Genomic DNA, 25,375 nt, shown 5'->3' on the forward strand with positions numbered 1-25,375 from the left:
CAGGGAGGAGACAGAAATCTTTAATAAATAATAATAATAATAAAAGAAAAGAGCTGTTTTGACACTGATCTCAAACACATAAACCCAGCTCAAGATGCAGTGCCCTCTGTAACCAAGATGAAAGTACTAAAGAAGCGGGATGTGCACAGACATCTAGACCCTGCTGTGAGACCCATAGGAATGGGCACAGTCAGAGGCTAGCAGGAACCTATGTTGAAAACTAATGCCATCCCCACCAGAGCTTTATCATTCCCTTCCCCCATCAGGGAGGGAGCTCCCTTCTCGGGGCCTGAAGGAAGCTGATGTGTGGACGCCTGTCACATACTTGCACTTCACAGAAAATCCTCACCGACTGAAGGACTCTTAGGTCAGTTTCCACTTTTGAACCGTGTAAAGTAGGCCTGCGTGATCGATCACCCAATTCCCCTCCAGTTGCAGATTCCCATTCGCCCAGGGAAAAGATGCTGGTGTCTGTCCTGGCTGAGATTTGGCTGGGGAACTGACTGACAGAAGACTTTCAGGCACAGCAGAACAGACACACAGCCTTGCCTAAGCAAAAGGAGAGTATTTGATGAGCGGCGGCTGTGGGGAATCATGTAACCTTAACAGGAAGGAGGTGCCTGCAGGACACACTGGCCATGGAAGGAACGGTGGGGAGGGAGAGTTGGGAAAGCAAACAAGCCAGGGCTGAAGAAGGGAGCGATTTTATAAGCCAAGGCTAAGCAGAGAAGGACTACAAAGGCGACAAGCTAGTCACACTGGTCTTCCAGGACATAGAGACATGCACTAGAACAAGAGGACAGAGCTCCGGCCTTCTTAGCAGGATGCTTCAACCAGGCTTACATGGCTGTCATAAACAACTTTTCAGTCACTAAGTCTAAATTTAAAGATGCAAATCATTATTGTTACTATTAATGCCATTTTGGTTTTTCAAGACAGGGTTTCTCTGTGTATCTCTGGCTGTCCTGGGACTCACTCTGTAGACCAGGCTGGCCTTGAACTCAGAGCTATCTACCTGGCTCTGCACTGAGAATGATGGGGTTAAAGGTGTGCACCACCACGTGCGGCTTCAAATCAAATTCTTTTTAAAGCAAGCCTCCTATTGTGTGATGACTTCAGATACCTTTCTACTACTCTGAAAGGAAGCCTAGAGAGCCCAGGCTTTGCTCAGAGTATGTGGGATGCCACTGAAGACATAGAAACCAGAGCTGGAGAGATGGCTCAGGGGAAAGGAGCATGTGTTGTACAGACACAAGGGTCTGAGTTTAACTCCTCAGCACCCAGGTGAGATCTAGGCATGGCTGCATGAGCTATAATGTCCCCATCATTGGTGGGTGGGGACAAGTGGCTCCCAGAAGCTGGCTGACCAGCTGGCCTAGCCAAAACAGCAAGCTTCAGGTTCAGTGAGAGACCCTGTCTCAATGTAATTAGGCAAACAGCAATAGTGGAAGACACTTGATATCCTCTTCTGGTCTCTGCATAAGTGTACATGGGTGTAGGCACCTACACACACATGCACACACATCACATACTCAGATGCAGACATTTGTATACTTTTGTGAATATGCCACACATGATACACACATACATAAAGATAAAATACCAACTCTGAGTTCAGGCTGATTCCAAGACTAAGATCTTGGATGTTTATTCTCCAAGGATGGTGTTTCCTCCCTGCTGTCATTCAGGTTTGGGTATTCTACCACATTCTGACGCGTTGGCTGAGGCCTAGATTGCTTGCTGGAAAAGAGGCGTCCTCTGTCCTTCTCACCAATGACCTCATCCCTGTTCAAGCCAGGAAACACCCTTACCTTATCAGGAAGAAGACAACTCTAGGGGTTGCTCTAGCTAGAAGGCCTGGCCTCGGGCCATTTGAACCACCAGCCTGTCCTCTATCACAGCCCTTTGTTCCTAAGTACCATCTCTGTTAGCTTCAGCAAGCAGACTGAGGCTCCCTTTACCTTGGTACCCTATGTCTGCCTCCTGTTCTGACACTGCTCCCCCTCTCCCCCATTACAAGGATTTCCACTATTATTTCCTTTCGTTTTCTCCTACTTGGAGCTGCAGCCACACTCTGCTTCCATCACAGGCGCACATGCATGTGGCACACACAGTGTTTCCTGGGTTCACCATCACAGGCGCACATGCATGTGGCACACACGCATGTGGAACACACTCAGTCTTTCCTGGGCTCACCATCACAGGCACACACGCATGTGGCACACACACAGTGTTTCCTGGGTTCACCATCACAGGCGCACACACATGTGGGACACACTCAGTCTTTCCTGGGCTCACCATCTCAGGCACATATGCATGTGGCACACACACAGTGTTTCCTGGCTCACCATCTCAGGCGCACACGCATGTGGCACACACACAGTGTTTCCTGGCTCACCATCTCAGGCGCACACGCATGTGGAACACACTTAGTCTTTCCTGGACTCACCATCATAGGCGCACATGCATGTGGAACACACACAGTGTTTCCTGGCTCACCATCACAGACGCACACGCATGTGACACACACACAGTCTTTCCTGGGCTCACCATCACAGGCGCACACGCATGTGGCACACACACAGTGTTTCCTGGCTCACCATCACAGGCACACACGCATGTGGCACACACACAGTGTTTCCTGGCTCACCATCACAGGCACACATGCATGTGGCACACACTCAGTCTTTCTTAGCATAATGGAAGGCCACAACTAAAGACGGCAGCCCTCAGATCGGCCCCTCTGAACATGCTTCCTGCTCGCCAAGGTTCTAGGGACTGTTCTTTACAGCTTTAGTTAGAACTTCAAGATCAGACACTGGACCTGAGGGATGTAATGTGTAGACAAATCTCACCATGGCCGACTCCCAACTCAAGATGCAGACAATCAGTATTTAATAACCTGAGATGTCAGTCACATGATGTGGCCTGCTTAATTCAATTGTCTTTCTAGTCGTACACTTTAATCTGGTTCAATGCTTCCAAATTAGTACCTCACAAAAGTGTACCAAGCTCAATTCTTCACAGATAAGGTGTCTTCAAGAACCTTGACAAATTTAAATAAATCTTTTTTAAAAAGTGGCTACAACTGTAAAAATGGAAATAAGCCATTAAAGGATTTTTATTTGAATATAACATTCTAGATCATAAGTATGATTAGGTTTTTTCATTTATTTATTTAGTGTGTAGGTCAGAGGACAACATGGGGGAATTGTTTATCTCTTTTTATCATGTGGGGCTGGGGTTGAACCCAGGTGTCAGGCTTGGAAAAGGCTCCTCGACCTGCTATGCAGTCTCCATAGCCCGGGTGACTTTTACAGCCCCAGTGTACTTTCATGCTACTGTTACTGCTAACAAAGTTAGCTCGTATTAGTAAAAGCCGTTCAAAGTGAACCTACTTAAAAAACGGAGGCCAACTTGCACTCATGTGCACACACTCACAGATACATATGTGCAATTTAAATAATTAATTTGTTTAAATGGAGGCCAAAAACCTTATTAGTAAATAGTAAAGAAGATTTGGTTAAGGGGATATATAAATAAGCATCTTATTTTGAACAATTGTTTTTGGTTTGGGTTGGGTTTTGTTGTTGTTGTTGTTGAGACAGTTTCTCTGTGTAGCCTTGGCTGCCCTGGAACTTGCTCTGTAGACCAAGCCTCGAACTCAGCAATCTGCCTGCCTCTCTGCCTTTGCCTCCTGAGTGCTGGGATTAAAGGTGTGCATCGCCATCTGCCTTTATTTTGAACAATTTTTAAGTTGTAATTTCACTAACCAACACTGACTTTCTTTTCTGGAATAATTTTTCTAGAAAAGAAATTGTGCAACACAACATGAACTCCTCCCCACGGCTCCGGACTTAACAGTGTTTGTTAGGAGAAGACAGCAGCAAGATGTCTGCACACATGCACACGTGCAGGCACTCATCTGCACACTCACACACATGCATGAACACACACATTAAAGAAGTAACAGAGAGCCACTTTATAAACTACACAACCTCTATTGGTTTGCCAGGGAATGCTCTTAATATTCTTGATATGCTCTTTGCTATCCAAATGATCATTTTCAAAGCACCTGAGCTGACCTTCATCAACGACTTTCTCTTTTCTCATTGTAAACTACAACAATCCCCGGCATATATTCCAAAATCCTTAAGAGATACCTGAAACCTCCTAGGTAGTACCCAACCCTATATGTATCACCTCCTTCCTTACACATACATACATACACCTGTGATATGGTTTAATTAAAAAAGTTAGCACAGTAAGACATCAGCAACCAATAATAGAGCAGAACAAACAGCAACATACAGTAACAAGTGGCAGGGGCTGAAGATGGCGCAGTGGTTAAGAGCACGTGCGGTTATTTCAGGGACCTGAGTTGGGTTCCCAGCACCCATGTAGATAGTTCATATTCACCTGTACTTGCAGCACCAGAGGGATCCTAAGTATCTGGGCTCCTCACACACCAGCACACACATGCACATACTCCACCCCCATGCCTGATTCAAATAATAAATCAACTTTAGTGATGTAATGGGGTTGCACTCTCGGAATACCATCCTGATTTTGACCTTTCCTTGTAAAGGTAACACTATGGTTGCTCCTGGGCACACCCGAATTGGTGACATCACCGCTCCTGTATCTTACATCATTGTTAAGTAAGTCAGTGTTTACAGAATCTAAGTGCTGTGACTGGTACTGATCCTGGAAAAGTCAGTCTGATAACCAAATGGCTGCAAAGTGACGAGTGGAGAGATTAACAAGCCGGGCGCTGACAGGCTGCACAAAAGGATGACTGACATCCTGGCAGCAGTACAGAGGAAAGACATCGCACCACTCAAAACTCAAACACAGGCTGTTCCATTACATTACTCAAAACTTTTTCAGTTAATTCCTAAAATTTTCATGTAACATTTTTGTACTGTGGCTGACCACAGATAACTAAAACCCTGAATAAGAGGGTTTTTCCTCTATGGTCCTATTACACCTATGCCTACACTATGGTCCTGTCACACCCATGGGCACACTATGATCCTATTACACCTATGCCTACACTATGGTCCTATTACACCCATGGGCACACTATGATCCTATTACACCCATGGGCACACTATGATCCTATTACACCTATGCCTACACTATGGTCCTATTACACCCATGGGCACACTATGATCCTATTACACCCATGGGCACACTATGATCCTATTACACCTATGCCTACACTATGGTCCTATTACACCCATGGGCACACTATGATCCTATTACACCCATGGGCACACTATGATCCTATTACACCCATGGGCACACTATGATCCTATTACACCTATGCCTACACTATGGTCCTGTCACACCCATGGGCACACTATGATCCTATTACACCCATGGGCACACTATGATCCTATTACACCTATGCCTACACTATGGTCCTATTACACCCATGGGCACACTATGATCCTATTACACCCATGGGCACACTATGATCCTATTACACCCATGGGCACACTATGGTCCTATTACACCCATGGGCACACTATGGTCCTATTACACCCATGGGCACACTATGGTCCTATTACATCTGTGGGCACACTATGGTCCTATTACATCTGTGGGCACACTATGGTCCTGTTACACCTATGCCTACACTATGGTCCTATTACACCTATGCCTACACTATGGTCCTGTTACACCTGTGGGCACACTATGGTCCTGTTACACCTATGGGTACACTATGGTTCTGTTACACCTATGGGTACACTATGGTTCTGTTACACCTGTGGGCACACTATGGTCCTGTTACACCTATGGGCACACTATGGTCCTGTTACACCTATGGGCACACTATGGTTCTGTTACACCTGTGGGCACACTATGGTCCTGTTACACCTATGGGTACACTATGGTCCTGTTACACCTATGGGTACACTATGGTCCTGTTACACCTATGGGTACACTATGGTTCTGTTACACCTGTGGGCACGGTCCTGTTACACCTATGGGTACACTATGGTCCTGTTACACCTGTGGGCACACTATGGTTCTGTTACACCTGTGGGCACACTGGTCCTGTTACACCTATGCCTACACTATGGTCCTGTTACACCTGTGGCACACTATGGTCCTGTTACACCTATGGGTACACTATGGTTCTGCTACACCTATGGGTACACTATGGTCCTGTTACACCTATGGGTACACTATGGTTCTGTTACACCTGTGGGCACACTATGGTCCTGTTACACCTATGGGTACACTATGGTCCTGTTACACCTGTGGGCACACTATGGTCCTGTTACACCTATGGGTACACTATGGTTCTGTTACACCTGTGGGCACACTATGGTCCTGTTACACCTGTGGGTACACTATGGTTCTGTTACACCTGTGGGCACACTATGGTCCTGTTACACCTATGGGTACACTATGGTTCTGTTACACCTATGGGTACACTATGGTTCTGTTACACCTGTGGGCACACTGGTCCTGTTAGACCCTGATTTGGCACTGGACTGCAATCAGTTCCTCTAATTAATTTCAGAGACAAGGTGAATACTGGAGCATTTTCCAAATTCTGTATGTATGATATCAATGCTGATGACTTTTGTATTACAGTGTCCTCAAACAGAAATGCATTTCTGAAAAGTTACACCACTTGCATAGTCTGCATCATACTGACTTTCTCCCTCACTAATCCTTTGATAATAAACATGATGAAAAGGTGTTCCCCATCATGTACTATCAAATTATGAATTATTTAGATAATCTACTTACTTGTGACAGAAAAAAAGGTAAAATATTTTCTAAGAGAATTAACCAACCAAGGAGAAAAAAAATTCTTAGATTATTTGGTTCTAATCTGTAGCGATATTTTGTTTATAATCTAATAAATAAAACTTGCCTGAAGATCAGAGTGCAGAGCTAGTTACTACTTAGCCATAGAGCCCAGGGACTGGTGGTATACACCTTTAATCCCAGCACTCAGGAGGCAGAGGCAGGTGGATCTCTGTGAGTTCAAGGCCACCCTGGGCTACACTAAACTGACCCAGTTTTAAAGAAAAACAGAGCCAGGAGGTGGCGGCTCACACCTTTTTAATCCCAGCACTTGGGAATCACACACCTTTAATCCTAGCACTAGGGAGATGGAGAGATGAAGGGATATGGCTGACTGGGAGAGAAGAATATAAATCAGGAGCTCATGGCATTCAGTCTGAGAATTTGTAGAGACAGGATCTTGGTTCTGAGGATTTTGTAGAGGTAAGAACTAGTGGCCGGCTGTTCTGCTTCTCTGATCTTTCGGCTTTCACCCCTTAATATCTGACTTTGGATTTTATTATTAAGATCAATTAGAATACATGCTACGCGAATCTTTTTTATTTCTCATGCCTCAAATTCTATTTCTTTTCTTTTTAAAAATTTTAACTTTATTATTTATTTATTGAATTTATTTATTTTTTTGTGGTGTATACCTTTAATCCTGGCACTTGGGAGGCACAGACAGATCTCTGTGAGCTCAAAATCAGCCTAGTCTATAAAGCAAGTTCCAGGACAGTCAGGACTGTAACACAGAGAAACCCTGTCTTGAAAATCCCTAAAAAGTTTTTTAAAATATTTATGTATGGAGCCATCGCACAGAAAATCTGATAACTATACAGACTCTGTCGGCAAGAGCCAACTGTTTTGATGTATGTGACCGTCTGCGGTTGCACTGTATAACTAACAAATGCAATCACTACCAGGAACGGTCACGTTACTTAACTTTACTTTATGTGCATTGGTGTGAGGATATCAGATCCCCTGGAACTGAAGTAACAGACATTTGTGAGCTGCCATGTGGGTGCTGGGAATTGAACCTGGGCCGTTGGAAGAACAGCCAGTGTTCTTAACCACTGAGCTATCTCTCTAGCCCCTCAAATTCTATTTCTGAAGAAAGGGACACTACCTACTTTTGAAAGATTGAACAATAAAGAAACTAACAAAAATAGATGGATGAATAGTAGATGGATAATAGACAGACAGACACATGTGACTCTGTTTCTCAACTTTGGTATAAGACATCAACTTCTGACTGATGCCAATCTCTCCACCTGTGGTGACATCAGGAGAGACATTGCTCAGAATCTGTGCTGTACCCATAATAACTAAGGCTCTTCTGCGTTGTCCATCAGCAGTCAGTCTCATTCCCTGTGGGACTTTCTGTCTCACCTGGCCTCTGCTTCTCTCCAACAATGAAGCTGATGGTAACAGTCACACCTGGGCAGCACCATCCCACAGCTGGGACTAAGTGGGTGACAGGTAGGAGCAACTTCAGGTAAAAAAAAAAAAAAAAAAAAAAAAAAAAAAAACGCTTCAGACTCACTATTTTTATTGGAAGTTCTGGAAAGTTTCTGTGGCTGTTGTTTCGCTTTTTTTTTTTTTTTTTTTTTAAATAATAAATAAGTACTTCTCAGTGTCCTGTTCACTTGGTCAATTTTTTAAGACCCAAGTTATTGGGGGTCTGGGACACTATTGTCCAGTGCTGTCTAGCTGTTATTTTCACCAAAGACTGACAAACCGTCATGGCACAGAAGACATCTAACATGGGAGATGCAGCCTAGACCCAGGCCTCATGATCTGCCTGTTATATAAGGCTGTGGAAAAGGTACAATGCTTCAGCCTTCACATCACTGTGATATACACTGCGCTGTCTTTATTAAGGTGCCACAAGCATTACTAGAATCAGAAACCACTGGCACGCCTTCTACACAAGTCTCTTACACTGCAAACAGTGCCATGGCCACAGAGGCCACAAAAGCCTAGCACAGTAATTCCTTCTGTGGAAAATGGAAGAAAGCATTTCATATTAATACTTAGCATACTTATAAACATCTAATGAAGAAGAATGGGATGTACCCTTTGAGTACTCTAATAGTAATAGAGATGCACAGTTGAATGATGGAGGAGTTACTTTCATTTAATAAAAAAACTGCCTTGGCCCATTTATAGGCCAGCCCTTAGGTGGGTGGAGTAAACAGAGAAAAAGCTGGAAAAAAAAAGCCGAGTGAGGAGTCGCCATGATTCTCCCACTCCAGACAGACGCAGGTTAAGATCTTCCCTGGTAAGCCAGCTTGTTGTGCTACACAAAATATTAAAAATGGGTTAGATCAATATGTAAGAGCTAGCCAATAAGAGACTAAAACTAATGGGCCAGACAGTGATTAAAAAAATACAGTTTCCATGTAATTATTTCGGGGCATAAGCTAGCCATGCGGGCGGCTGGGTGCCGGGGACGCAGCCCCGCTGCTCCATATTACAACAGTTGAAGGACAGAAACATGTCCAATGCAGTCAGTCTAGAAAGAGATAAAGGAGGCCAGGGCTGTGGTGCATGCCTATAATTTATTTCAGCAGGTCGAGGCTGAGAGATGGTGAATTCAAGGCCAGCAGGTAAACTAACATAAGGAGAAGACTTGAACCAGCGCTGCCAGGCACAAGCGACGACTTTCTTCCTCCTGCGCAGCCATGTGAACAGTGACAGACAGACCCACATCTTCTTCAGAGCAGTCACGTGAACACATTTTAAAAAAGAGTACATCTAATCTACTCTTCATGAAAATCTACTGCAACTAGATTTTGGACATGTTAGAAAATCACAGAATCAAATATTGCACCAGAGACCGTAGAAACAACTGTACAAAGGAACAACTTACCTCGATAGCAAAGATGCCTTTATCGCGACCATAGACTTTCATCTCTTCTGGAAAAAGCTGAAAAGCATTTCTGTATGGAATGCGGTCCTCTTCAACAAACCTGTGCTTTACAGAAAGGAGTCTCGATGAGAGCTGCACACTGGCTCTGGGTAAACTTTCTGAAAACCTCGCCCTTCACAAGGGAAAGGGTAGTTTGTGCAGCAGATTCTATCTCCTGCATATTTTAACAAAGAAAGCTGCTGTCCCCTGCACCCCTGTAGGGGAGCAGTCGGCTGACGGTCTGCAGAGTGTCTAACTAATTCGATAAGTGTGTCTGAGAAGGGTCTATTTGCCCACTCACCACCAGGCTCCCAGATCACTCCTTCCATGTCTGCTGCCATCACTGGACTAGCTCCGTCCCTGTGAATCCCTTCTTCAGGAAGTTCTTCCCTGGTCCCCATTTCCTTGTCCTCCCTTCTGTCCTTAGGACCTAGCCAAGAGCGCCCTAGCTGATGGAAACTATTAAGGTTTCTGTCCCAATGCCTTGTATACAGCAGGAGGCCAAGCATTTAAACTCCAGACATTTAAAAATACTTCTTGACATTCCACTCACCAAGTCAAAGTTGTGGGGTACAACACAGCACTAGCACTATGGGAAAACAGCAGTGACCAAATAGGCCAAACTTCTGTTCCTGCCGAGCTTGAGTTCTAGTGAGAAGAGGAAATGCGGGCAGTCAACAAGTCTACAATGTGCGAGAAACAAAGGAGAGAGCGAGAGAGAGCAGGACAGAGGTCTGGTGTGCAAAGTCCTAAACAAAGTATCAAAGGAAATCAGACCCAGTTGGAAATAAGCACCCAGAATGCACTGCCTTGGCCTCCATTGTTGCCAACTTCCTAAAAAAAGAAAGTGTTGACCTAAACTTAATTTCAAAATTAAAATGTGATTCCTTTTAGTACTGAAACTTAAGAATTAAACATTTGGTGGCTGGAGAGATGGCTCAGAGGAATAGAGCACTGGCTGCTCTCCAGAGGTCCTGAGTTCAATTCCCAGCAACCACATGGTGGCTCACAACCATCTGTAATAAGACCTGGTGTCCTCTTCTGTACTGCAGGATACATGAAGGAAGAAACCTATGTACATAATAAATAGAATTTTTTTTTTTTTTGGTTTTTTTTTCGAGACAAGGTTTCTCTGTGGTTTTGGAGCCTGTCCTGGAACTAGCTCTTGTAGACCAGGCTGGTCTCGAACTCACAGAGATCCGCCTGCCTCTGCCTCCCGAGTGCTGGGATTAAAGGCGTGCACCACCACCGCCCGGCTTAGAATTTTTTTAAAAAAAAAAAAGCCGGGTGGTGGTGGCACACATCTTTAATCCCAGCACTCGGGAGGGGGAGGCAGAGGCAGAAGGATCTCTGGGAGTTCAAGGCCAGCCTGGTCTACAAAAGCTAGTTCCGGGACAGGCACCAAAGCTACAGAGAAACCCTGTCTCAAAAAATCAAAAACAAAACAAAACAAACAAACAAAAAATTAAACATTTAAGGTACGAATGGACAAAAACCTCTCCCAGCTGGATTTTCATTGATTGTTTTAGTTTATATAAAGTATCTGTGCATAGTAGACTACAATACTGGCTTAATGTTATTATATACATGATATAAAACATACCTATCCCTTGAAAAACCACCTACACTTCCAATTGCTAACATACACATCACTTAGTCTTTGATATATACACAATATATAACTGTAATATGATATATACATAAAATATGCAAATATATGTAAAATAAAGGTGAGAACATATGCTATCAGTGTGCCCAGTGCTGAAAGTAAGGGAGTAACAGGAGATGGAGAGACCACTCACTCTTCCAGGGCAGCAGACAGGCAGCAGTCACATGACCACAGTGCGCTAGAGAGGTGTGTCTGTGCAGCAAGAGAGGCAGGAGAGAGAAATGAAAAGTGGGGAAGCAGAGATGTCCCCAGAGCAGGCGTTGGGGAGTGTGGGGTTTTAACAATGACTCACTGCCTGCAGTCTTCTCAACATCTTACTTTAGAATTTGAAATTTCTTTTAGAAAAACTTTTTTCCTCAAATGGATGGCAGCTCGGTCAAATTCGAACACACTATTTCCCTTAGTGGGGATTAACAGCTGGCTATCTGGATCCTTGGCAGGGGACTAACAGCTGGCTACTGAATGCTTAGTGGGGACTAACAGCTGGCTACCTAGATCCTTAGCGGGGACTAACAGCTAGCTACTGAATGCTTAGTGGGGACTAACAGCTGGCTACCTAGATCCTTAGCGGGGACTAACAGCTGGCTACTGGATCCTTAGCGGGGGACTAACAGCTGGCTACTGAATGCTTAGCGGGGACTAACAGCTGGCTACCTAGATCCTTAGTGGGGACTAACAGCTGGCTATCTGGATCGATCCAGGAATTTGTTGACAAAGGAACTGGCACCAAATGAAAGTGTCCTGCATCCTCTCCCACCCAACAGAGCGCGTCAGCAGCTCCTAGAAACGCTCACTGCCCATAATTTTACTGCAGCTTTCGGAAGCTTTGATTTGAGACACACTGGGCTTTAACAAGCTGCCACTGGTTGCAGATCATTAAAGCTGCACCACATTGGAGCTGTGTGCACTGTGTAACAGTTCTGTCCCATCAATCCTTTCCATTTCTCTATCCACCAACTTTATCCAGGCCAGCACTTCCTGTCGAAAGCACAGACCACTTGCCTCCCTGCACAGGATACCTTTTCCACATAGCTGCCCAAATGACCCTTTATGAACACAGCTCAGATGGTCTCTCTGGCTGCAATCTTCCCACTACTCATTATACCACTTAAAACCAAAGTTCTAATGTGTGCAGGGCTATTTCTGCGGTGATAAAGTATGTCCTGGAAGTGTATCAAAGTGATGGCTGTGTATTTCTGGATATACAGAAAACCAATGAATTGCATTTTACCTTTTGTTTTGTTTTGTAATGTGAGATGGTCTCACTAAGTAGCCCTGGCACACCTGGAACACACTTCACACTTCTGTCTGCCTCTGTCTGCTGAGTCAGAGGATTAAAGGCTTGGACCATCAGGCCGGGTATAAATTGTATATATTTTTAGAGATTTATTTATTATTCTATACACAAGTACTTTCCTGCACATCTGTATATGTAACACATGTGTGCTTGGTGTCATGGAGGCCAGAAGAGGGCACTGGATTCCCTGGAGCTGGACTTTATAGACAAGATGGGAGAGCCATGGGAATGCTGGGAACTGAACTCAGGCTCTCTGAGAGAGCAGGAAGTGACTTAATCACCGAGTCACCTCTCCAGGCCTTAGGAGTGGCATATTTTTAAAATGGTTGAGAATTTTATATATGTAAATTATGTTTCAAAATTTTTAAATTAAGGGTGATGAGAGGAGAACTGAAAGTAACAACAACTAAAATTTATTATATACACATATGAAAGTGACAAAGAATTTTTTTCAAGGGGGAAAAATTCCACCCTAGCATGACTTACAAAGACACACCTCTGTCCTGCTCACCTCAGTCCTCTGCCCTTCAATCAGCTCTCTTCTTCCAGGCCCACTCCTCACTTCCTTGATCAGTCAGAATCCACTCCTGCTCAGAGCTTGGCGCTAACAAGGGTGGCCCTCGCTACCTGGAATACTGGGATCTTCATGGGTTGGCTGCTCTTTCGTTCAAAGTGCAGCTCAAATCCCTCTCTACCAATCTAAAGCAGCCATTCAGTCATACCCTTACAGTGTCTGAGTTCAGCCTGTGCTCTGCACCTGCCTGGCCGATCATTTTCCCCTTTATTTACATCCATCTATTTCTCTCTCTCATCTTCAACTTCATGAGAGCAGGGATTTGACACACTTCTTTCAGCTTGTATGTACCTCAAGGGTCTAAACCCTCGGCCACTCTGTGAGTACAGCAGATACTCAACAAGTATTTGTACTGTAAATGTTGGCTGTTGTTACTTTCTATCATTACTGCTAGCAGGAGGATCCTTTATGGCTAATGTGAAGGAATAGGAACTAATCCTGAGGCCTATGGAAGCTGCTCTGAAGATAAATAGGCAATGACAGCTTACAATCACTGGTAAGATTTGTAGGGCCGGCATGGTGGCACAGACCTTTAATCCCAACATTGGAGGCAGAGGTAGGTGGATCTCTGAGTTAGGGACCAGTCAGGGCTACACAGTGAGCAACAATGTCTCAAGAAAAGAGAAACAGAAAGAATGGAAGAACGAAAGAGAGAGAGAAAAGAAAGACATATATGCATTCTAGTCAAGCGAACGATGTCTCCCTACAAACCAATGTTCTTAGCTTTCAAAGCTCAGCAATAGCTCTCAGGCTGAACATCCTGAAGAACCTACTGGACGCAATGCAACAGAGATAAACAGGCCCTACCCCGGAGTTCTGCCGCAGTCCCAGATAATGCTGGAGCGGCCCATCAAGAAGCGACAAGCTGAGGATCTGTCTTAGAGCTCTTTTTGGGGGAACAAAGTGACAGCCCCTTCTTCTGCCACCCCAAGCAACTAAGTCTCCAACTTGTACACCCCAAGGAGCACAGTGACAGCCCTCCAGCTAACTAGATTCGATCTCCTTGAAGGCATTTTAGAATTCCCCTCTGCGGGGGAGGAGAATCAGAGCAAAGGATAGTGAGCATGGGAGGAACTCAGGACTGGGACTGTCTATACAAGCACACAGTGTTTTCTCTAAGCACTGCAGAAAGATATTTTCTTTTCATTTGCTAAGTTTCTGGGAGAGTTCTGCTGCCCGTACAGATTGCCCTGGGACAGCTGGTCCCTTGACTCAGCTTGGAAGATACCATTCAGTTCTCATGATTAGGAATCTTTCTGAAAGACCCTCTGGTTATCAGCAGAAGATGGAGAGGAATCACAAGACTGCAGACAGAGAGCTCAGCTGGGAAATGAGCAAGCACCCAGGCGAGGTGAGGCATGGAGGGAAGAATGGGTTACAGGGGTCTGGAAGTAGAAGAGACAGAACATAATGACTGGCGCGTGTGTCGAGTGAGGAAAGAGTCCAGGAACAGCCCTAGGTTTCCTGACAGAACACCAGGGTCCACAGCATGTGCTAAGAGCACTAGAGAAGAGCAGGGTCAAGGAGACAGATGCTGAGGCACTTCCTAGTCATACTGATTCAACCATAAAGACATCAAGTAGTCATGTCCAGTGGCAGCTCTACAGATGAACAGACGGGTCTGGCCCTCACTAGACAAGTCTGGGCTGGTAACAGAGTCGGGAGTCTTCAGCATATAGACAATAATTAGAGTCTTGGGAGAAGATGATGTCATCTAGTGAGGGCAAGGCAATCCTCAACTCAGAGAATCACAAGTGGTCTATGTGCAGCTGCTCACACCCAGAAAAGCTTTGTTATTTGGTTAATGTCCAAAATCAAAGGCACCACCGCCATTTACTAGAAGCATGCTACCTAATAAAAGGGCCAAGCGCCAATAATGATGATGGTGATGAGGAGCGCTGGACAAGCACGGCTAGCAAGAGCTCTAGCGACGCTTCAGATCAGATGCTCTAACTGTGATGCGGGCCAAGGGCTGAGCAGCTGGAGCCCTAAGGTGCATTTTATTACAGACCTATTCACCTAAGGAAGCAGAAACAGACATTTCCTGACTTGTTTAGTGTGATGTCATGTGACAACAAACTGGCAGAGTCAGAGTCTGGCTTCAAACTTGTGTCCTTGTAAGCATTCTGTACACTGATTAAACCCAATGCTATTATTCAGAACGCATATAAAGCAAAGGAGAAATGAACACATTAATGATTTTGGTCTGCCTGGTAAGTGACTGATTCTTCTACACTCAGCTCATTAGTACAGTGGAGTTGGCTGTAGCTCAAGCATGCACTTCCTTTGGTCAGTCTTTCTGTCTAAAACTGTCTAGACTACCTCAAAATATGTAAATGTCTACTACTGCATAACAAGATCTTTCTATAATTCTGAAATCAACTTTTCTAATAAACAGGCTGCCTATATTTTAGCTTTTAAACCACAATACATAGTTTTATACAAATACTAATAGTCATTTTGTTAGTAAAAGATCCCCTGTTCATCTTTTCCTAGAAAAATATTTAAGTCTGCACAGGAATATTAATGTCATTTTTCTCTTCAAAGTATTTTATTCACATTAGATAATTAACTTTCTAATATCTCATATGAGGGGAACACTACAATTCCCATCCTATCATTAAAAACTCAAATTATTAGACTTAAAGATGATTAACTTAGGAATTTGAACCCAAGTTCCACGCAATGATTAACTGTCACTGTCAGTCTGACTGGATTGGACTCACCCAGGAGACACATTTACCTCATGCGTATCAGAGGAAATAGTCCCAGAAAGGCTTAACTATGGGAGAACCTACTGGGTATGCAGTTGGCACCCCATGGGCTGGGGTCCTGGTCCAAATGGAGTAAGGACAGTGACATCCCTTCCTCTACTCAATGATCTGATATGAGTAAGCTGCCACCCATCACCAAGATGGCGGCCTGCATCCCCTTACACCACAACCCAACACAAATCTTTCCTCTTCTAAGTTAGTTGTTTTCATCAGTTCTTAGTCACAAAGAGAAAAGTAATCCATGTAACCCAAGCTTTCCATGCCTTTCCTCGCTACAGGCTTTCTTATAAAACTAAGAATATCCAAAGGCTGCTCCGAAGTTCACACAGATGATCATGGAAAAAAAATCAGGAAGGAAGTTCCACTCACCTCAGAAGGTCAGAGAGAGTAATGGTTTCTCTCTGCCAGAGCAAGGACAGAGAGCAGAGAGCCAGGGTCCTGGGTACAGTCATCTTCAGGACACCCTTCTCCTTCCACTCTGAGTATTCCACTCCATCAACAGATCCAGAACAGACATCTGGGGCTTCTTTAGAAACAAAGAAGATTTTTAAAAATGAATAACAAATCAAGGGGCATTCAAAATAGATTATAACTGATTCACTTTGTATAAACAATCTAGCAGTGAAGGCCAACAAAAGCTTTAGAAGGGAACCAGGCTAAAAATAACTAGGTTATCTGTGGAAGTGGGGTGGATTGAGAGCCTGAAAAGAGATACAAATTTGTAGATAGCCAAAACAAACTATTTTTAAAATAAAAAGATAAACAATTAAAAAGAAAAGTGAAACTCCTTTGCTTGAAGACCTCTCAGGAAGCCCTCTCCCAGAACCCGAGAAGGAGGCAGCACTTTCTCCCATCCAACCCACCTTCCAGGTACCCTCTAGTGGACACTGTCTACTCTACAGACAGGGATGGATCTCACGCTGTGCCACACCCTGGGGGCTGGGGAAATGACAGTGAACAAGGTCTCACCTTTCCTGCGATTTACTCTCTCCAAAGAGCAATGAACAAAAATTACAATGGACAGAGAAAGGTTGCTATTCAGAAAAATGGCAGTGCAGGAGCATCCAAGGACATCCAAGGGGAGGGGGGGCAAGATGGCTCTTTTGAGTGGGTGGTCAGAAAGTCCCCTCTAAGAAGGTGGTATCTGAGCAGAAAGGTGATGAATTCTACTTTGAGGGGAAATCCCAACATGCCAACAGCAGTAAAAAAGTGTGTATGTGTGTGTGTGTGTGTTTGTGTGCATGTGTGGGAGGGGCTTACAAGTGAGGGAAAGTGGCAGCTTATAATGCAGAGTGTGGAAACCACACTTCCGAGCTCAGGGTCTATACTCTGGATTTCACTCTAGGTAAGGAGACAAGTTTAGGGAGTTTTAATGTGAGGGCAACATGGCCTCGCTCCTATGCTTAATACTAGACCACCCACAGCAGAGGGATGAAATTACGGAGGGTTGGGATGGAAACAGGCAGTCTCTCTTCCAGGACAGTCAGGACAGGAGCTGGACAGGAGCAAAGCACTTCACTACAGATGGGGAAGAGTGGTCAGGTTCGAGACAGACTTGAAGGCAGAATCAGAAGGGCTTAGTGGTGGCTGGTATAAGCTAAGAGAAGAAAACAAGCATGGTTCTGGCAAATGCAACAAGAATGAAGACATTTGCCAAGACAAAGGAGATGGCAAAGAAATCAAGATGTCACACTGATCAAGTGTGGTAGCACAGATCTGTGTTTCTAGCATCAGCAAGGGTAGGGTAGGAAGGTTGAGTCAGAGGCCAGGCTAGGCAGCATAGTGAGCTACTGTTCCAAAAGCACACAGAGCTGCAGTGGTAAGCATGAGGTTTTTCCAGACACACGGATGAATGGCAAGCAGGCATTTAACTAGGGAGGAGCAGGATTAGCTGCCTCCCTCCTCCTTTTCAGGGATCAAATTTCTGATTTGGAACAGTAGTTACAAAGTTAGCACTGTGGGACCAACGAGCTAGCTCAGCAGGCTAAGGCACTGGCCATCAACTCTGATAGCCTAAGTTCAATAATCAGGACCCACATGGTGGAAGGGAGAATCGGACACCTGAAAGTTGTCCTCTGAGCTCCACATGTGTTTACTGAACACACACACACAGGCATGCACACATACACTTACACACATATGCACACATGCATGCACACAAACACACATACACACACCACGCTTGCATACTCACACTTGCACACACGCCTGGGTGGTCACTGTGACCTGTGCTACAGTAGACTGATGACGGGCTCTGCTCTAGTAAAACGTCTGTGGATGGACGTCCTGCTGACTCTGAGCTGTGGATGGACATCCCGCTGACTCTGGGCTGTGGATGGACATCCCGCTGACTCTGGGCTCTCTGTCACTACCTTCTGAACCTCTGTCCTATCTCCTTCTGGATTGATTTCCTGAATCCTATTTCATCTTCTTTCTGATTCTGCATTCATTTTTATGATTTTTTTGTTTTGGTTTAGATTAATATGTAACATTTGAATTATATTAAGATATAATATTAAATGGATGTTGAAAATGAACAGAACATTTTGTGAGGACAGTAGACTACAATTTGCTCTCTTTATTATAGTGGCATGTAGAGACATTTGAATTATGTGCACATACGATCTTGCCTCTCTCTCTAATATATCAGAATAAAAGGCTTTCTGGATGATTACCTATGGTGGTAGTAGTTATATCTGAGTGGGATGGCAGCTGGTGCTTTGTCTTCTTTGTAACTCTGCATTTTATAGTTTTATATTGAATGGTATTCATAATTAGTGTAAAAACTAAAGGGTAGCTCTAGAAATAATTTTTTTAAGATTTTCTTCTTTATTTCTGTGCAAGTATGTATGAATGTGTGTGTGTACCACCAGTGTGCCTGGTGCCTGCACAGGCCAGAAGAAGACATCAGATCCCCTAGAACTCGAATTACAGAGGATGTGAGTGACCATGTGGGTGCTGGGAATTTAACCTGGATCTTCTGGAAGAGCAGCAGGGTTCTTAACCACTGAGTCATTTCTCCAGTCCCCAAAATACCTTTTTAAAAATACACTAAGACATCTTGAATTTTGCATGCAAATGGATGGAAATAGAAAACACTTTACTGAGTGAGATAACCCAGACCCAAAAAGATGAATATGGTGTGTACTCATTCATAAGTGGATTCTAGCCATAAATAAAGGACATTGAGCTTATAATTCGTGATCCTAGAGAAGCTAAATAAGAAGGTGAACCCAAAGAAAAACATATAGTTATCCTCCTGGATATTGGAAGTAGACAAGATTGAGAGGCAAAAGTTGGGAGCACAGGGGTGGGGGTGGGGTGGGGATAAGGGGAGATGGGGAGAGAGAAGGGAGAAGGGGAGAGGATTGGGGAGAGCTTGGGGGAATGGGATGGTTGAGATGGAGGAAGGGTAGATATGGGAGCAGGGAAGTAGATATCTTAATTAAGGGAGCCATTTTAGGGTTGGCAAGCGACTTGACTCTAGAGGGGTTCCCAGGTGTCCAAGGAGATGTCCCCAGCTTATTCCTTGGGCAGTAGAGGAGAGGGTGCCTGAACTGGCCTTATCCTATAGCCACACTGATGAATATCTTCCATATCACCATAGAACCTTCATCTGGCGATGGATGGAGATAGAGACAGAGACCCACATTGGAGCAATGGACTGACCTCCCAAGGTCCAGATGAAGAGCAGAAGGAGGGAGAACATGAACAAGGAAGTCAGGACCGCGAGGGGTGCATCCACCCACAGAGACAGTGGGACTGATCTAATGGGAGCGAGTTCACCAAGGCCAGCTGGACTGGGACTGAATGAGCATGTGATCAAACTGGACTCTCTGAATGTGGCTGACAATGAGGGCTGACTGAGAACCAAGGACAATGGCACTGGGTTTTGATTCTACTGCATGGACTGGCTTTGTGGGAGCCTAGTCTGCTTGGATGCTCACCTTCCTAGACCTGGATGGAGGGGGGAGGACCTTGGACTTCCCACAGGGCAGGGAACCCTGACTGCTCTTAGGACTGGAGAGAGAGGGAGAGGGGAGAGGGGGAGGTAAATGGGAGGAGGGGAGGAAGTGGAAATTTTTAATAAAAAAAAAATTTAAAAAAAAACCACTAAGATTTCATTCAGTTTGTTCTTCTTGGTCACATTGAGTCAGCAAGTCGTTCTTCCTAGGTCAAGTTCCCTCCTTACACATCCTGAACACCAGGAGATAGGTGCTTGTTCATTGGTTTGTTTTTGAGATAGTGTCTCAGTCCAGGCAGGTCTCAAGGAATGCTGATCTTAAACTCCTGATTCTCATGCCTCTACCTCCCAAGTGCTGGGATTATAGGCACACACCCCCACACCTGGCAGGACTATGTAAGTCTTAAAATGCAATGCTGGTGTTAACATTGAAAATATCAGTGATGTAGGAGGGTCTTCTATCTATCTGTTGCTTTCATTGGTTAATTAATAAAGAAAACTGCTTGGCTTGATAGGTCAGAACACAGGTAGGCGGGGAAGACAGAACAGAATGGTAGGAGGAAGAAAGCAGAGACAGGTAGACGCCATGAAGCTCCGGCCATAGGTTAGAATCTTCCTGGTAAGCCACCACGTGGTGCTACACAGAATATTAGAAATGGGTTAGATCAGTATGTGATAGTTAGCCAATAAGAGACTGAAGATAATGGGCCAGGCAGTGATTAAATGAATACAATTTGTGTGTTGTTATTTCAGGTGTAAAGCTAGCCGTGCGGGAGCCGGGTGGGATAAAATGCAGGCCTGCTTGCCTCATGGCTACACATCAGGACAGCAGTCAGTGCACTGTTAGATGGATAAGCTGAGTTAGAGATCTGAGACCCACACTACAGAAGAAGAGAACCAAGAACCACCTCCCATGAGCTGTCCTCTGACTGTCACACAAGGACACTCTTGCACACACACAGATAAGAAATAAGTGACTCTCTGAAAGGTTCTACACAGACTGGTTCTCCTTTACCTGACTTTGGTGATGCTTTGGTGACAGGGAAGGGCTTTGGAATCTGGGGCTCAGACTGGAACTCTGCTCCACTTTCAAGGGGATAGGAGGTGTCACTTAGCAGCTCAAGTTCACTGGCCCAATCTGAACTCTGCTGATTGTCTTCCAATACCTGTCCATAAAATAACAGACAGAAACAACTGCTGGAGAGTAAAGGTTAGCTTTTGTGATAGGCCTTCCTGGGGAATGGTTCTTCTGGGAGAGGGGCTACAAACAAGGGCGAGTGGGCAAACAGTCTGCTGGCACACACCCATGCACACACGCAAACACACCCACCCACACCAGGTGGGTGCTTCCAGGAGCGCTTCTCTTGTCAAGAGAAAGGAATGGAAGATGCAGGGCTTGCAGATGAAGCCCAGTTGACAGACTGCTTGCCTGGCTTGCACAAAGTCCTTGGCTTGGTTCTCTGCACATAAACTGGGCACCGTAGTTATGGCTGTCAATCTAGCACTTGGGAGGTGGAAGCAAGTCAAGGGTGTCTTTGACTACACAGCAAGGGCTGGCTGACAATGACAATGATGTTCTATCACAGCAATAGATGCCCTAACTAAGACTTGGTTAGAGGCTATAGTTCAGAGGCAGAATGCTTGCCTACTATGCATGAAGCCCTGGATTCAATCCCCAGCACTGCACAAACTATGGTAATGGATGCTATGATCTCAGCATAAAAGAGGGAGAGATAGGAAGATGAGAAGTTCAAGGTCATCCTCAGCTACCTACTGAGTCTGAGGCCCGTAAGGACCGCCTGAGACTTTGCCTCTACAGCAGGGAGGGGCCTGTTTATAAAGAACATTTCAGATGTGATGACCATAATGCACAGTGACAGTTTGCAATTCCTGTCTTTTCAACTGCAGACTCATCTGTCTCACTACATACATGACATTCCTCATGGATGTCTAACAGTTGTCTCAACTTAACACGGCCCATGCCCAACTCCTGATCTCCCAGTCCCACCCGCCCTTTCAGTTTAAAGTGACTCCTTCCTTCTAGCTGCTTAGGCTGAGAACCTTGTAGTCATCCTGGATGCCTGCCTCCCATATCCCACCTCTAGTCCATCAAGAAATCCTCCTGGCTCTATCTCCAAAGCTCATCTAGTGCCCTACTCATCATCTCCTGTGCACTAGCAAGCCCCAGCCTGACACCACACACCAAATGCAGGCTTGTGTCTCCTGTGCATTGCCAGCCCCCAGCCTGACCCACACCACAAATGTAGGCTTGTGTCTCCTGTGCACTGCTGGGACCCAGCCTGACGCCACACACCAAATGTAGGCTTGGGTCTCCTGTGTACTGCTGGGACCCAGCCTGATGGCTCTCACTAAATGTAGGCTTGGATCTCCTATGTACTGCCAGGCCCCAGCCTGATGGCTCTCACTAAATGTAGGTGTGGCCTGTTGGTCCCAGTGAGGCCTGAAGTTCAGCATTTCTTCTCCTCTACACCTCATGTTAATCCCAGTTCTCAGAGACCCCTCATCTCCCTGGTAAGTCCCCCTGGCCATTCTGAGTTACGTAACACCCTTCCTGCGCTCCATTATACACATTTGTTGGCTTGTTCTGGAAATTTCCCGTTTATCCATAGCTTGAAAGTTGTAGGACAAGATTCTGATGCAGGCGTCTCTAATTCTTGGAACAGCTGCATCCAGAGCTCTAGGATCACGTCTGCAGACTTACTGAGAAGCCTGTATCTCTGAGGATGGAAGCCATGGAATTGAACTAACTGCAAGGCAAGTTCTGTCTGTGAGCTATACCCCATGCCTGTTTCTATTTTAAAATATAATTCTCTCTTCCTTTCAAAAGGAGTATTGCTGTACTCGTGAGACAGAAATAATATTTACCCATGAGCTTCCAATTTCACTTCTTATTTCTTCACCAGGGTTTAGTGTGATAGTGTTTACCCAGGTGTTTACTCACACCAACAAAACTTTTGTCTCTAAGTTTTCAGTTAACCTAAAGAGATTAGAGTGTCACAGAGAACCCTAGACTCTCATTCCTATTTTCTATCTACTAGGCAACATCACAGTACACAAAGACAACCACAAACAAAACACCAAGTGTGGGATTTGAACATCATGTCCTTACTGCTTTAAGTAATTCTCTTTTTCTTTTTTCCTTTTAAAGAGTCACCATAAAACCATACAGCATCTTTTGCTTTTCTGGACAAGCATGTGACTCATATATCCAGACAGGCTAGCATCCCATAACTCTATGATCATAAAATGTCTCTTTTTTCCAGTTAATTCAAACTACCTTTCAGGAGTTGTTTGAAGCTTATCATCTCCTGTATGAGAGAGTCATTCCCTAGGTCATTTCCCTAAGTTCTGTCAGCGTGGTTTGACTAACCTCAGCCCCAGGTCTACCCTAGTCATGGAGGATGCATGTGCAGCTTGGGGGCACTGCCTCGCTCACCTCTGTAGCCTATTCCTTTCATCTGGACCAGGACTCTCAGTCCTTGATCACTGACCTTTGCATACAGATCTATGAGGACCCGACCAAACAAGGAAATGCTGGGCCAAGCTCCCAAGTTCCTACCACACCTGAGTCAATGGCTTAGAATCTCATCTTAGCCCTGGAGGGTAGCAACCACTCATGGGACAAGTCTGTGGTTGGGACACTTGCCTTTGTCTGCAACGGAACTGTTCTCAATTCCAAGGAAAAGGTACCATAGCACACGTCTAAAGAACATCAGAACAAACTGCTCACAGACAGAGCGGCTCTAATAGGTGGCCTGACTTCACTTCAAAGCTTCTAAGACAGACAAGAAGGGAGCTGGATAAGCAAGCAGGAATGTCAAGTCAAAGGAAGGACATGAGCAGGGCTTAGGGATGTGGTAGACTGCTTGCCTGGCATGCACAAAGCCCTTGGCTTGGTCCTCTACACATAAACAGGGCACCATAACTTAATGTCTGTTACTTTAGCATTTGGGAGGTGGAGGCAAGTCAAGGCCGTCCTTGACTACAAAACAAATCTGGTCTGGGATACATAAGACCCTATTTCTTTTCTTTTTTTTTTTTTGGTTTTGGTTTTTTGAGACAGGGTTTCTCTGTAGCTTTGGTGTCTGTCCCGGAACTAGCTCTTGTAGACCAGGCTGGCCTCGAACTCCCAGAGATCCTCTTGCCTCTGCCTCCCGAGTGCTGGGATTAAAGGCGTGCGCCACCACCGCCCAGCTGACCCTATTTCAAAATCAAACAAAATAAGCCAGGTGATGGCACACGCCTTTAATCATGGCACTTGGGAGGCAGAGGCAGTGGATCTCTGTGAGTTTAACGTCAGTCAGGGATAAATAATAAGGTCCCTTCTCAAAAAACAGTAATACTACTACTGATAATAATAATAGGAATAACATATGCAAAAAATTCTAACAACAACAACAACAAAAAATAAGACAAGCCAACCCCACATACATGACAGGAGTCCCTCAAGAGCCTCCATTCTTCTAGTCTTGGGGTGGAGCTCTCAGAGGCTTGGTAATTTACTAGCTTCTGAGTTTGACCACAACACTGCAAAACAAGTAAGACATTCTGGAAAGTTCTGAATGAGCTGGATGTTGTGGCTGTACACCTAGCACTTGAAAAGCTGAGGCAGGTGGATTACCTGGAGTACAAGGCTAGCCTGGACTATGGAGTAAGATCCTGACTCAAAAAAAAAAACAAAAAACAAAAAACAAAAAAACTTTAAAAAGGAAGCTGAACTTTAAATGCCTGAATGTTCCAAATGATTTAATAAACAGCCACAATTCATTGTGAAGTCGGGATCATTCCAGATTGCACCAGAAGCCTCTTCCCCAAAAACCTATAAACACGGACCACAGTCAGACAAGAAGCCACACACAGCACCTCTGTCTGCCATACGGGCAGATTTTGCTCCACGGCTCACCTTGGCTTTCTTTCTGCTTGTACGAACCGGGTTTTTACAATAGGCCTGCTTGCTCTTCTGAAGATAACGCTTCCAAAAATTGTGTAAAACTTTGTCCTAAGGTAGAATGGAAGCAAGGGGTGCGTCATCATGATGGCAAACACAGTCACATCTCTACCACACATGCTGTCCTCCTGTGCAGGTCTCCTCCAATCAAACGCCTTCTCACCTGCTTTCCCTAATCAGGTACATGGGGACACTGAATCAATGAATGCTTCACTTTGTTTCTCAGTGCGGGAGACTAAACATAGTCCTTGGAGTTAGGGGAAGGGATAGACAGACATTAAGATCACCACAGAGCCTATTCTTTTACACAGTCTGGGTCACAGAAAGGAAACAATTTATCCAGGACTACACTTCTAGTCAGGGCCAGAGCCTGGCTCTTCCTGTGGATTCCTCCCCAGGTCTAC

At 44.9% G+C, this 25,375-nt stretch overlaps 1 protein-coding gene and 1 non-coding gene across 5 annotated transcripts in view; both read right to left on the reverse strand.

The window, feature by feature from the left end:
• Taf1b (TATA-box binding protein associated factor, RNA polymerase I subunit B) overlaps positions 1-25,375 on the reverse strand; it is a 64,118-nt gene that overhangs the window by 25,133 nt on the left and 13,610 nt on the right. For 3 of the 4 annotated variants that reach the window (XM_057781976.1, XM_057781968.1, XM_057781984.1), the window contains 4 exons: positions 24,927-25,022; positions 21,018-21,168; positions 16,408-16,564; positions 9,686-9,785 (listed from right to left, as the gene is read on the reverse strand). In XM_057781976.1, coding sequence (XP_057637959.1) covers positions 9,686-9,785; positions 16,408-16,564; positions 21,018-21,168; positions 24,927-25,022 — 504 coding nt within the window. The remainder of the gene's footprint in view (positions 1-9,685; positions 9,786-16,407; positions 16,565-21,017; positions 21,169-24,926; positions 25,023-25,375) is intronic. The other variant, XM_057781993.1, reaches the window with a different exon arrangement.
• Positions 7,611-7,746, reverse strand: LOC130889845 (small Cajal body-specific RNA 14). Its single transcript, XR_009058651.1, has one exon. It is a non-coding gene; the product is annotated as a small Cajal body-specific RNA 14 (non-coding RNA).

The sequence above is a fragment of the Chionomys nivalis genome, chromosome 1, assembly GCF_950005125.1.
Source record: "Chionomys nivalis chromosome 1, mChiNiv1.1, whole genome shotgun sequence".
Classification (NCBI taxonomy): Eukaryota; Metazoa; Chordata; class Mammalia; order Rodentia; family Cricetidae; genus Chionomys; species Chionomys nivalis.